Source organism: Mirounga angustirostris, unplaced genomic scaffold (assembly GCF_029215605.1).
Source record: "Mirounga angustirostris isolate CCGP_5_RB_7025 unplaced genomic scaffold, mMirAng1.0.hap1 SCAF_5, whole genome shotgun sequence".
Lineage (NCBI taxonomy): Eukaryota > Metazoa > Chordata > Mammalia > Carnivora > Phocidae > Mirounga > Mirounga angustirostris.
The window spans coordinates 79521457-79535931 of NW_026991713.1; the positions used below are offsets into that span (position 1 = coordinate 79521457).

Genomic DNA, 14475 nt, shown 5'->3' on the forward strand with positions numbered 1-14475 from the left:
TTGCAATAAATGATTCTTTCAAAGGATACGCATTTTGACTCAATAAATTCCACCTTAGTAATTAGCAGGAATTTATATACTAAGAATTAGTCTGGAATTAGAAGAAATTTATATACTAAGATTTTCATTCAAGTATTTATAATACTTAAAAATTGGCTTCGACCTTAAATGACCACAAATAGAATAGCTAAATAAATTATGGTGTGTCTGTAGGATGGCTTATTACATAACAAATGGAAATCGTGTTTTAAAAGAAATATGTATGACTAAAGAAAAGGATTGTGAAGTAATATTAAGTGAAACAGTCCCCAGAATTGCATTAGAGTATCATCCAAATCTGTATGTGTAAAGAACATATGTGCCTATATACATAGGAAAACTCAGGAGGTAAATATCTTCAAAATGTTTATACTGATTATCTCTACATGGTAGGAGTATTGGTGATTTTCATTTCTGTGGTTCCCCCAAATTCTATAGTGATCATGTATTACCCTTATAAAAATATCATTTTGAGTTGTACTTTCTTTAGGGAAAACTTTTAAATTACTAGAACCATATGAAATTGTTTCGTAGGTCAAAATTGTTGTCTCCTGTCCTTGCACATCATATGAAACCAAAACATACAGTCAAATAAACAAACTCAGAACACCGGCTCTACTTATACTCGGAAACAAAACAGAGATATTAAAAAAATATTTAAATTCATGTCATTGGCTTCAAGAAATGCCAATTTTTTTCTGATTAAGTGTATAGTTAAAATGCAAGTAATCGATTTTCTATAGTGTCTGGCATGGTGCCTGTCATGAAGTGGGTACATAATAAATAGTTGTTGAATGAGATACTCTGTCAGTGGCGCTGATGCTCAAAAAATACTGGGTTGTGTTTTATTTTGATGAGCCTTTTTGCTAATGCACAGCTGCCATGTTAGGAGTGTTAATGGCTTTAGTGGCCTATTTGCCTACTTTCTTTCTGTTTTCAGACACATCAGCCTGTTTTTATTCAGCTGCTGCAGTCTGCCTTCAGAATTTACAATTGTACCTGGCCAAATCCCGCACAGAAATCCTCCGTGGAGTCTTGTATCAGAACTTTGGCCGAAGTGGGTAAGTCAGAATGTTGGGTTTTACTCACTCTTACATTTTGTGAAAGAGATTGGACTTTTGGCTAGTAGCCAATACAAGCGGCTTTCCAGTTTACAACTTAATAAGAAAAAGCAGGTACGGTTTCTCCAAAGCTGAAGAGCAATGACCAGCAAACAGTTCTGAACATTGTGGCGTACTTTGTGGGAGGGGAAGATGATTCTTGTATTTCTTTTTTCAAAATTTCAAAATTTATTTATTCTTAATTGTATTTCTAATTGTAATATTGCATATGACACTTTAACACAGCTCGGTAAGATTTTACAGGGATGAGTTTAGTTTCGTTGTCGTCTCAGATTTCGTTATGGAACTGTCTTGTCCATTAAGTAGCCTGACATACTAATACGTTCAGAGGGCAGTGGGACCTTTTAAGGGTTTTTTAGTTTTCCAGTTTGGTCTGAAATCCATCAGTATTTACTAAGGGCCTGTTGTGTATAGAAACCTTCAGAAATTACAAATGAAATGGAAGGCAAGGGGATTACAGCTAAGGGAAGGTTAGTAGATTTTAGAGGGATTTTCTCATATATTCCTCTTTCCTTCCTTCCTTCCTTCCTTCCTTCCTTCCTTCCTTCCTTCCTTCCTTCCTTCCTTCCTTCCAAATGATTCTTATTTATTTATTTATTCAAGAGAGAGCACAAGCAGGGGGAGCACCAGAGGGAGAGGGAGAAGCAGGCTCCCTGCTGAGCAGGGAGCCCAATGTGGGGCTCAGTGCGGGGCTCGACACAGGGCTTGACGTGGGGCTCAATCCCAGGACCCTGAGATCATGACCTGAGCCAAAGGCAGATGTTTAACTGGCTGAGCCAGCCAGGCGTCCCTCTGAAAAATCCTTTCTTTCAGGTTAATTAGGGCCATACTCCAGATGGTGGAGGGGAGGCAGGAAAAGAAATAATGGGCTTAAAAAAGCAAACAGAGGAGCTTGGCCATTCTCTCAACTAATATAGCACCGGGAAGGGCAGTTTATAGTGTTTGTCATCACCGCTGACATTTATTGAGCACTTGCCATGTGCATTGCTAAGCAATTTGCTTGATTTGTCTCATTTAATGCTTGGATAGGTTCTTTGATAATTTACATTGTACAGTTGAGAAAAACAGAATTATCCAGATTAGGTAACTTGGCTAGGGCTATAGTATATGCTCAGTAAATATTTGATAAATGAATCAATGATTTAACTAATTAATGGCCATTTAAAATTTTTTGGTCTTTCCCCCATCTGCAATTTGACGTAAGTGACTGTATATTAACAAGATTTAATGACTGCTCAACTTTAATTTGAATAAATAACCTAAGATAGCCTAAGAGGATCAATTTAAAAATTTTAGAACTAAGAAGAGTTCATCTCAGTGATTAATTATAAATAAGTATTAAACTGGATAGATTTTCTATATACCAAAAAGAAACAGTGTGTAAAACACATTATTCACAATAATAATGAAAAATAATAAATACTTAAGACAAAGTTAACAAAAACATGAGAGAAGAATATTATAATACTATTTTGAGGGCTATAAAAATGTTTAATAAAGGAAGAGCTTTACTATTACTGGATTTAAAAGTTCCTTTTGTGAAGATGCTGGCTCTCCTCAAATACTTGATAAATTTAATGCTTCAACCTGCCTGGGAACCCTCCTCCACACACATCCTTCCTCCTCACAGCCCACTTGGGCTTAGGTACCACATGCAGGGCCAGACCCCACCAGGATGTGTCCCTTGGCAGTGTGCCCCTCTGTGAAGGCATCGTCCTTACCTCCCATAGATTCCCTCAGGCTGCTGAGGGATCTTCTTTCCACGGTCATGGCCTCTGACTCTGCTGGCTCACTCCTTCACATGCATTCCCACATCATCCTTGGTACCCTGTGCCAGGCTGTCCTCCCACCGGCTGACATGCTCTTCACCCCGTCAAGTTCTGATTCTCCACCGTGGGCAGCCTCCTATGCAGGCACCTTCCACTTCTTTTTGGAGTCAGAAGCTCTGGATCACCTCATCCCTATGTGCACTTCTTGCCCAGTGCTGATGCTTAACTTTGCTCTGCTCCTCCTACAGACTTTAGGACTGAACCTTTCAAGAAGGGGAGAAATAAAGGAAGAGGCCACAATAGGTATCGTGTTAAAAATAAAGAAGGACACAAAAGAGAAGCTAATTCTTACTTTAAAAAGATACACATAACAAAATGTCCAGAAGGATATAAGTGAAATATTAACATTGATTATCTGAGTGGTGAAATTATAGGTGAATCTGGTTCTGTTGTTCATGCTTTAGTGTAACCTCTGAGTTTTTAATAATATACTTTTTAAGCTATAATGAAACAGTGCTAACAGCATTTTTATTTGGATGAAGTCATCTGGGAAATAGACTAACCATTAAAAGATAAAATCCCAAGGAAAAACAAAGAAATAAGATGATGCTCTTTCTTTTTCTTTTTTTTTCTTTACATAGGAATACATTGTCTTAGCTGCCAAGTATATTTCTGTATTTTAACATTTTAAGGCAGCCTCCCCTCTTCTTCCTTCTTTCTCTCTCTGTCCTCCTCCTCTTCCACCTCCTTCTTTTTCTTCTCGTCCATCTTGTCCTCCCCCTCTTGCTCTCTCAGTATTTAGCAAATGCAATGGGGGGGGGTGGGGAACACCAGTTGGCCCTCCACAGAGCATAGAAGGCATACTGTTCAAAACATTTAAAAATTGAGATGAAGAACTTTCAGCCACAGGGGAGACCCCATGCTGTGCTTTCCATCTGACTTCCCACTTTAGTGGTGTTTCTTGTGCTTTGGGATTTAAAATAGTCACCGACACTATATTAGTCTAAATATATCTTTCATTTCCATTATAAGATTTCATTTCCTATCAATCCTCTACTGGCCCAAACCTTATGATTTAGCAGGATAGTTTAGTAACTTTTTGTTATGCTTTAAAGACATGTGTGATAGATAGGAAGTCAAAAATTATATCTAAGTCTGTAATCAAGGTAGGTTTGGAAGAATGATGTTTTTGTGTAGAATCTCAGTTTTATCTTTGTGAGGAGGCACGTTTTCTTTCTCTTCCTGGTTTGTTCTTTCCCCTTGAGCAGTTAGGAAGCCCTGGAAATTTCATCCCCACTATTATCCCTCTGCATTTGTACCTCTCCTTCCTTCCCCTCCATAAAGGCCTTGTTTAACCCCTCATCACTTCCTTCCTGGACCCCTGTAGGAATTATTCAGTGTTCTCTCCCCCTGTCTTTCTTCACCTAAAGAAATCTGCTGCCAGAGTAATCTCCTCGAAGCCCCCAGCCTTCAGCCCTGCCCCTTTGTCTAACAAACTCTTGAGGATGGATTTCCCATTGTCACGTTCATAGCCCCTACAGCACAGCCCTCCCTTACCTTTCTGACTTCCTTGCTCGCTGGTTTCCACATACCTCTTGTGACCGTGGACAGATATGATGCCCCATGCCTTGCTCACGCTGTACTTACTTTCTCATTCTCTGTTTCGTTCTTTCTCGTTCTCTGTTTTGTTCTTTTTCTTTCTCTCTCCAGTTTCCACCACCGCCACCTGTCAGCATCTTTCCCATTATTCGAAATTTTTTATTCAAATTCCTCCATGAAAGCCCTTCTTAACTCCCATATCTACAGCTGAACTTGGCCCCATTTGACCTCTTGTACTTTTCTTACGGTCTTCCTTTGATCCTATTGTATCCCATCCTAAGTCCTCATCTTATTTCCCCTATTAGACTTTCAGGGACAGTGATTATGAGTCACAAAGACATGAATAAAAAGCTATTGTCTAGGATGAAGAATGTGAAAAGCAAATCCCGCTTTGTGATAGTTAGACCACCTCTTTTTTTGCTTGTTCATGAATTGCTGCACATAGAAAAACATAATGAACGTGAGAGGCATTCAGAAGTGAGCATCCATAGTAGTAAAGTGATCTAGACCCACCTTACTTGAATAGCGATTGAAAACACTTGAAATATTTAGGCAAAGGAGAGAAATCTGAGGGAAGACATGAGAATCTTTCAACGTTTGAAGGTGATCATGGACTTCTTTTACAGGGATAAGGTTAAAACTAATATAGGGTAGCTGCCACTCTAAAGAATAACTATTTTACAGTTAGTAATCTTTGAAAACCATACTGATCACATTTGATTGTTCTCTTTTGTTCACTCCCATTAAACACAAGAGCAGGTTCTACTGACTTCACTTCCAAAATGTATCTTTTTCTTTATCTTGTGTGACGCCCTTGTCCAAATTCACCATCATGTGACATGGATTACAGAAGCATTTTCTTTTTTTTTTTTTTTTAAGATTTTATTTATTTATTTGAGAGAGAGAATGAGAGAGAGAGAGAGAGAGAGAGAGAGAGCACATGAGAGGGGGAGGGTCAGAGGGAGAAGCAGACTCCCTGCTGAGCAGGGAGCCCGATACGGGACTCGATCCCGGGACTCCAGGATCATGACCTGAGCTGAAGGCAGTCGCTTAACCAACTGAGCCACCCAGGCGCCCCTACAGAAGCATTTTCTTACTGAACTCCCCACCCCCACTCCTGTCTTGCTAGCATCCATTCCTTACACAGCAGTTAGAATGATCTTAAAATGTACATCAAATCATATCACTCACCTACTGTCCATTGCACTTGAAATTTGTATTCCTTACCATGGCTTAGAGAGTCCTTGATCATCTGAGCCTCTTCTTTTTTTTTTGGATGTAGTGTTCCATGATTCATTGTTTGCGTATAACACCCAGTGCTCCATTCAGTACATACCCTCTTTAATACCCATCACCAGACTAACCCATCCCCCCACCCCCCTCCCCTCTAGAACCCTCAGTTTGTTTCTCAGAGTCCATAGTCTCTCACAGTTCGTCTCCCCCTCCGATTTCCCCCCCTTCATTTTTCTCTTCCTGCTATCTTCTTCTTCTTCTTTTTTAAACATATAATGTATTATTTGTTTCAGAGGTACAGGTCTGTGATTCAACAGTCTTACATAATTCACAGCACTCACCATAGCACATACCCTCCCCAATGTCTATCACCCAGCCACCCCATCCCTCCCACCCCATGCCCCACTCCAGCAACCCTCAGTTTGTTTCCTGAGATTAAGAATTCCTCATATCAGTAAGATCATATGATACATGTCGTTCTCTGATTGACTTATTTCACTTAGCATAATACCCTCTAGTTCCATCCACGTCATTGCAAATGGCAAGATTTCATTTTTTTTTTGATGGCTGCATAATATTCCATTGTATGTATATACCACATCTTCTTTATCCATTCATCTGTCGATGGACATCTTGGCTCTTTCCACAGTTTGGCTATTGTGGACATTGCTGCTATAAACATCGGGGTGCACGTACCCTTTCGGATCCCTGCTTTTGTATCTTTGGGGTAAATACCCAGTAGTGCAATTGCTGGATCATATGGTAGCTCTATTTTCAACTTTTTGAGGAACCTCCATACTGTTTTCCAGAGTGGCTGCACCAGCTTGCATCCCCACCAACAGTGTAGGAGGGTTCCCCTTTCTCTGCATCCTTGCCAACATCTGTCATTTCCTGGCTTGTTAATTTTAGCCATTCTGACTGATGTGAGGTGGTATCTCACTGAGGTTTTGATTTGGATTTCCCTGATGCCGAGTGATGGGGAGCACTTTTTCATGTGTCTGCTGGCCATTTGGATGTCTTCTTTGGAAAAATGTCTGTTCATGTCTTCTGCCATTTCTTGATTGGATTCTTTGTTCTTTGGGTGTTGAGTTTGATAAGTTCTTTATAGATTTTTGGATACTAGCCCTTTATCTGATATGTCATTTGCAAATATCTTCTCCCATTCTGTCGGTTGTCTTTTGGTTTTGTTGACTGTTTCTTTTGCTGTGCAAAAGCTGTTTATCTTGATGAAGTCCCAATAGTTCATTCTTTCCCTTGCTTCCTTTGCCTTTGGTGATGTTTCTAGGAAGAAGTTGCTGTGGCTGAGGTCGAAGAGGTTGCTAGCTGTGTTCTCCTTTAGGATTCTGATAGACTCCTGTCTCACATTGAGGTCTTTCAACCATTTGGAGTCTATTTTTGTGTGTGGTGTAAGGAAATGGTCCAGTTTCATTCTTCTGCATGTGGCTGTCCAATTTTCCCAACACCATTTGTTGAAGAGATGGTCTTTTTTCCATTGGACATTCTTTCCTGCTTTGTCAAAGAGTAGTTGACCATAGAGTTGAGGGTCCATTTCTGGGCTCTCTGTTCTGTTCCATTGATCTATGTGTCTGTTTTTGTGCCAGTACCATACTGTCTTGATGATGACAGCTTTGTAATAGAGCTGGAAGTCCGGAATTGTGATGCCGCCAGCTTTGCTTTTCTTTTTCAACATTCCTCTGGCTATTTGGGGTCTTTTCAGGTTCCATACAAATTTTAGGATTATTTGTTCCATTTCTTTGAAAAAAGTTGATGGTATTTTGATAGAGATTACATCCGAGCCTCTTCTTTTTCTATCTTTTCCTTCACTCGTCCTCTCCTGACTCCGCTGCCCCACCCACACTGGCCCTCCTCCTGTTTCTAATCTACACCAGATTTTTTTCTCATCTCAGGGCATTTGTGTGTGCTGTTTCCTCTCTCTGGATCCTCTTCGCCCCAATTGTCACATGCTCAAAATAGAAGTGCTCAGTGAAATGTTCCAGAACATCCCATATACAGTGTCCCAGCTTCTTCCTGCTCCTTATCCTATTATTTTTTTTCCCCTCTTAGCACATAGCACTATTTGAAAGCATCTTGTTTGTTTGTCTATTTATTTATTTTTCCTTCTGGTTGTCTGCTTCTCCCATTAGAATGTAAACTACAAAAGCAGGGGCTTTGCCTTATTCACTAACTGGTAGGGCCTGGAAGTATCTGACACCAACTACACAGTAATCCATGGGCTAGGAATTTTGCAGATAGTGAAATTTAGGCTCAGAAATGTTAAGTAACTTGTCCAATTAATAAGTAGTTGAGTTGAGTTGAAAGTCCAAGTGTCTCTGAGTATAAAGTTTATGCTGTACTGCGTTACCCGAGAAGTCCTACCTTAGGAAGCGCTAACGTATAAACTAGAGCTTGGCAGTTTGGCTTGCTGAGTGGGGATTAATCTGAAGTTTTACAACTCAGTTGCAAAAACATTTTTGTGTTTCAGCAACTCTTTAAGAACACAAAGAGGCACTACAATTTAACACAATTCAAATACATAAGAATTTATAATATTGGAGAGAACAAAGAGGATACATATTTTTTTAAAGATTTTATTTATTTATTTGACAGAGAGAGACACAGTGAGAGAAGGAACACAAGTGGGGGGGGTGGTGGGAGAGGGAGAAGCAGGCTTCCCGCCGAGCAGGCAGCCTGATGCGGGGCTCGATCCCAGGACCCTGGGATCATGACCTGAGCCGAAGGCAGATGCTTAACGACTGAGCCACCCAAGTGCCCCAAAGAGGATACATATTTAAGCAAAAGTCAAGAGAACAAAGTCAAGAGAACACAAAGCAAATGTTCAGGGCATTTACAAATTGGTCAACACATTCCTGTAAATGCAAATATCTATTACAGATCCTCCTCAACTTACGATGGGGTTGCATCCCTTCAAACCCCTCCTTACTTGAAAATACCTAAGTCAAAAAACGCATTTAATACACTGAAACTACTGAACACCATAGCTTAGCCTAGCCTGCATTGAACGTGCTTGGAACACTTACATTAGCCTACATTTAGGCAAAAATCATCTAACACAAAGCCTTTATTCTTTAATAAAGTGTTGAATTGAGGTATTCACGTACAGACGCAGAACCCTCCTGGTTGTGGGGCTGACTGGGAGGTCCAGTTGGCTGCCACTGTCTGGCATCCTGGGGGAGGATCCTACTGCACATCATTAGCTTGGGAAAAGGGAAAAGATCAAAATTCAAAGTACGATTTTCTACCAAATGTGTTTCACTTTTGCACCACTGTAAAGTCAAAAAATTGTTAAGTCAAACCACTGTAACTCAGGGACCTTCTGTAGAGTTACATTTACATAACACGTTACAATTTGTAAAATGCTCTCAACTGCATAAGCTCAACTCATCTATCACCAAAAAGTCTTAATCTAATTCTCTTTGTGGTTTGTTCATTAGATACAAAAGGTAGTAAAAGGCGGGCACCTGGGTGGCTCAGGTTAAGTGTCTGCTTTCAGCTCAAGTCCTGATCCCAGAGTCCTGGGATTGAGCCCCACATTGGGCTCCTTGCTCAGTGGGGAGTCTGCTTCTCCCTCTCACTCTCTTTCTGTGTTCTCCCTCTCTCTCTCTCTCAAATAAATAAATGAAATCTTAAAAAAACAACAACCCCCCCCCCAAATGTAGTAAAAGGCAAGAGCACTTCCTTAGTGCTCACATTCCTGAGAGCAGTGAGTATTTATTGAGTATCGGACAGTGTGGTAAACTTTATGATGTGGACATAATTCTTACCCTATTTTACAGTGGGGATATGAGGTTGGCAATGTTAAGCACCTTGCCCAAGGTCACACAGGCAGGTGGGGACAGAGCCAGCACCTTCTAAACTGACAGGCTCACAGACATTTGTGATGCTCTGCTATCATAGATTGGTTTAAACAAGCATTATCTATTTGATGCCTTTAAGATACAAAATATGGATCAAGATGCTAATTTAAGCTGTACATGAAATGAATTCATGCAGTTTTCAGATAACTTAAAAAGAAGGTAAGGAGATAGTGAATTAAGTTAGTAAGGGTTCGGGGGGAAGTCCTCATAGAAAAAGAGTGCTTCCTATCATTTGTCTCTTTTTCCTTGATGAATACTCCAGAAATTTTTTATCAGCTACTATCGAATGTATTGAGGCCGTGATCAGTTGTGCATTTATTATGTCATGTTCAGTTTTTCTGTTAAAACTTCATAAGCATTTAAAACTGAAGCCGTGATCAACTGTGAATGTACCATGCCTATCATGTTAGGGTTATCCAAACAAACTTCCTAAGCTTCTAAAAGCTGAGGTGCTTTGAATGATTTGTATCTGCAGAAATTACCGATAGCTACCTCCATTGCTACACTTTCTCCTGAGTTATGTCAAATTTGAAATTGATAGGAAGATACAGGGTCTTCAGGGGTAATAAATGTGAATTCCCAGTAATACCATTCCCTGCGGGGGTGCCTAGCTGGAATGTAAGATATACACGTGTGTATCATTCTCTACCCTCAATGAGGTAAGTTAAGGCTGGTTTGGGAACAAGTAAGGATGGGGACCTCTGCAATAAATGAACCCCATGATGTTCACTGAGATTTGAGAAATGGTAGGGCCATTGAGGCCATGTAAAGTTTTAAATGCTGTTGGTCAGTTCCTGTTCCTCAGTTTACTCTTTTATATAAAACACAATAGCACATGTTAGAAGTAGTTTGAGAAAAAGCATCCAAAAATTACTTCCATATTATTTCACTTAAAAAAGAATTTTGCTCCATGTGTTTCATAATCTTCAAATGATTTGGGGGGATTAATGTTGGGTACTTTGTTGGCAACAGAATCTTTTTTCCAAATGGAAATTCTGTAAAATATCTTCTACAAATGGTTTGAATAATGAACATCAATCTTCAAGCCAATTGTTCCCCCAAAATTTGAACATGTAGAAAATAGTAACCCTTTGAGGAGAGAAATTCAGTGTCTATTAAACAAACAAATCTGTTTTAATCTACTTAGGATGTAGTTGATTGTAAGATGAGTTTGACACAACGTACTCCTGTAATTCTGGTTTTTAAAAACATCATTATTGCTTTTTAAAAGTTAAATCTGAATAAGTTACAAGATAGGTCAAAATCTTATAATATTTTTCACATATTCATTGATTCATTGGATTTATAATGATCCCTCATTATCTGAAACATATTATTTTAATTGTTTGGGAAATACATTCTCAAACTGTATTTCCTGCCCTCAATAAACTTTTAGTACACTGGGAGTAAATATAACAGGTACAGAAATCACAAAGCAGAATAAGTGTCTTAACTAAGCAGTACCAAGTAGCTTATCTGTTATAAAGTTTTAGAGCCTGAGATAGTACCTAGAGCTCAGTAGGTACTCAATAAGTATTTATTGCATGAATAAAATAAATGGATGAATACAGATAAATGCGTGAATATCTTACTCCTCTCATTGGCTGCATAGTATCTTATTATGTGCCTATATTCTAATTTATTTAAGCCCATTGCTGGATATTTATGTTGTTTCTAATCATTTTTGCATATGAGGGAGAATAAGGTGAATATCTACGAGTAGAATTTCTAGGTATTTTAATTTTGACAGACACTGCTGTCTGTAGAGATCATTTAATTTACATGTCACCAGTGATGTAGGAGAGCATTTTCTTCCTCGATAACGTGTTGTTATCAAATTCTTAGATCTTTGCCAATCTTGTAATTAAATATTGTTATAGATAATATCCTTACAAATATTGTTATAGAAAATATCATTATAAATAAAAGTATTATTATATATGTGTTTCTCTTTTTATGAGTGAAGAAAAATAATCTGTCCATATGGTTGAGTCATTGACATTTCCTTTTCTGTGGATTGTCACTTCTTGTACTTTGCTTACTTTTTCTAAAGGTTTTTTTTTCTTAACAGTTTCTCAATCATTATAACCCTTTATTTATTAAGGAAATACGCTCTTTGCCTATAAGTAACAATTGAAATTTTTTTTTCATTAATGTCATTTGAAATTTTATTTTATTTTATTTGTTTATTTTTAGTTTTTATTTTATTTATTTATTTTTATTTTTTTATTATGTTCAGTTAGCCACTGTATCATCATTAGTTTCTGATGTAGTGTTCAATGATTCATTAGTTGTGTATAACACCCAGTGCTCATATAATTTTATTTTATTTTATTTTTTTGGCATACAGAAATTTATTTTCTATTAGGCTTACAGGTTTTCTTTCATCTTCAGAATGGCCTTGATTTAAAAGATGTTTTTAAATTCCCATTGAGAATTTTGATGGCTTTAGTTTCTCTGTGTGCTTGTTTCTGTTTTTGGTGTGGCTCTTTACAATTGCGAGCTCTCTGGACTAGATTCAGTTATAAGGTAGAAGGTATAGAATCAGCTTTATTTTTTCCAGATGACTAGTCAGGTGTGCCAATAGTAGTTATTGCATAACCCATAAAATTATAGTCTTTATTCAATTTGGGGATTAATTGAATGTACTTGGAGTGCCACACAGAAAGATGCATTTCATATCTTTAGTGTTCTTTGCATTTAAGCACACTAGTGCTTTGGTAGAGACTTATCCTGGACACTGGGACATGGTACAGAAAAGGCACCACACTGCCCACCCTGTTACCCCTTCCTTGTGCACCGGCTGTTCTAGTTCTTATGGGCCTGCACAGTAGGGCTTGACAACCAAGCAGGGCTTCTAATTTCTGCTGATACTTTCTGTTGCCTTTCCCTCTACCTGTCAGTTTATCTACCTAAGCATTTTTTTCCATGGCACCTATCACTGCAATATGTGTGTTCTCAGAGATTTGGTTCTGGCAGGTACCATCAGTGATTTTGTCTAATTAAAAAATGTCACCTAATCTGCAATATTTAATGAATAATAATTAGAAATAGATTTCAATTACATCTTAAAATCACCGCAAGGATGAGTCATATCGAGAAAATTTTCAGGATAAGCCTAATTAGTAGCTTAGCCAAATCATCAAAATACCGGTGAATAAATATAGCTCATTTTAGAGAACTAGCTATCGCTAGGCAGAGCACTACAAAAGATAAATGCATTAATGACAGCCCATCCTTTCTACTATTAGTTTTTTAAAGAACTTCATACACTTACTGTCTGACAAAGCATCCTTAACAAGGTAGTATCCCAATTGCATTCTAATTTAGAAGAGAAATAGGAACACTTTTTTTTTAAGATTTCATTTATTTATTTGACAGAGAGAGAGACACAGAGAGAGAGGGAACAAGTAGGGGGAGTGGTGGAGGGAGAAGCAGGCTCCACACAGAGCAGGGAGCCTGATGTGGGAGTCGATCCAGGACCCTAGGACCATGACCTGAGCTGAAGGCAGACACTTAACGACTGAGCCACCCAGGCCGCCCCAGGAACATTTCTTTTTTAAATGTTTTAAACTTTAATGTGACTCTTTCCACTAAAGCACACAGTTGGAATTATTGCTACAGGCTAGAAGAATGACTGCTGTAGTAAATTCATTAGTTCTTTCTTAATGGGGGGGGGGCAGGGAATAACCAGCAATCCCCAAATACATCCTAGTTCACATTGCACTATACTGTACTATATATACCAGAATTTTCCTAATTTAATAAAAGTAAGCTAAGTTGAGATTATATTTTTGGTTGCATTTGAAAAATATTCTAGTTATTGTTTTTGTGAGATGAATTAATTCTTTTCCTCATCACAATTTTCCTTTCTGCTTTAATTTTTAAACAATATATGGAAAGCTAATTAGCATTGTCAGCTGTGCTTTTGAATTAATATTTATAATATTTTGATGGTGCAGAGAATCTATTTCAAGCCATACCTTTAAAGGGATTATATTTTTATAATTGCTTGAAAATTTTTTATCATTTCCACAGCTGTCTTATTTTAACTCGAATTCTCTTTTCCCCAGTTGCAGAGTTCATTTTCTTTTCTGACTTAGAAATTGTGATTTAGGCCTTGGCTGGAGTTTACCTTAGGCAAGAGAAAGTAAAGAGCTTTTATTTCACTCCGTTAATTTATAATGCACAATTTGTGCTAGGGTAGGAGACTAGAAAATACCCATTAAAGTAGTACAATTTGGGGAAAGTAAACAAACAGACAAACAAAACCCTTTCGACAAAGTTTGGGATAGTGAATTCTCCTGAGCCTGGTGTGTCCGAGCTGTTGGCCCTAGTGGAGTAGTGGAAGAAACATCTGGGGTGGGTGTGATTCTCCCTGAGATGGCTAGCTAATTAGAAGCCTGCACTGCCGGGACTAACAGAGATCCTGCCATTGGACTGAATCTCCACCGGTGTCATTAGAAAAATATTCGTTGAGTCCTTCTTTGTGTCAGTTCTGTTCATAGCACCAACACTTAGTTGATGGTCAGTTGTGTCTAATGCACCTGATTCCTAAAGGGGAGATCAATCCCAATCCCCTCCTCAATTTTTTTTAAGTGTTAGTGTAAACTTGGTTATAATATATATTGAGGAACATTGAAGTTTATACGTTTTTGTTTCTTCGTTGCTTAGAAAGTAACGTACAACAGCATTGTCTTCTGTTTGACTTTTGAGTGTTCAGAGCGAGCCCAGCTTATGTGTGAAGCAGCCAGAAAGGGATCAAAGTCTCGCCAGGATTTGATCGCGGTGCAGGATTGAGTATTTATAAAAATATGTGCAGCTTGGCAGTGCCGAGGC

General features: G+C 38.5%; 1 protein-coding gene across 6 annotated transcripts in view; it reads left to right on the forward strand.

Annotated features, from left to right (window-relative positions):
- ITPR2 (inositol 1,4,5-trisphosphate receptor type 2) overlaps window positions 1-14475 on the forward strand; it is a 496243-nt gene that overhangs the window by 243486 nt on the left and 238282 nt on the right. For all 6 annotated transcript variants that reach the window (XR_010411569.1, XR_010411571.1, XR_010411570.1 and 3 more), the window contains one exon: window positions 980-1100. Coding sequence is in view for 3 of the 6 variants with exons in the window: in XM_064591479.1 (XP_064447549.1) it covers window positions 980-1100 (121 nt within the window). In the remaining 3 variants the exon portion in view is untranslated. The remainder of the gene's footprint in view (window positions 1-979; window positions 1101-14475) is intronic.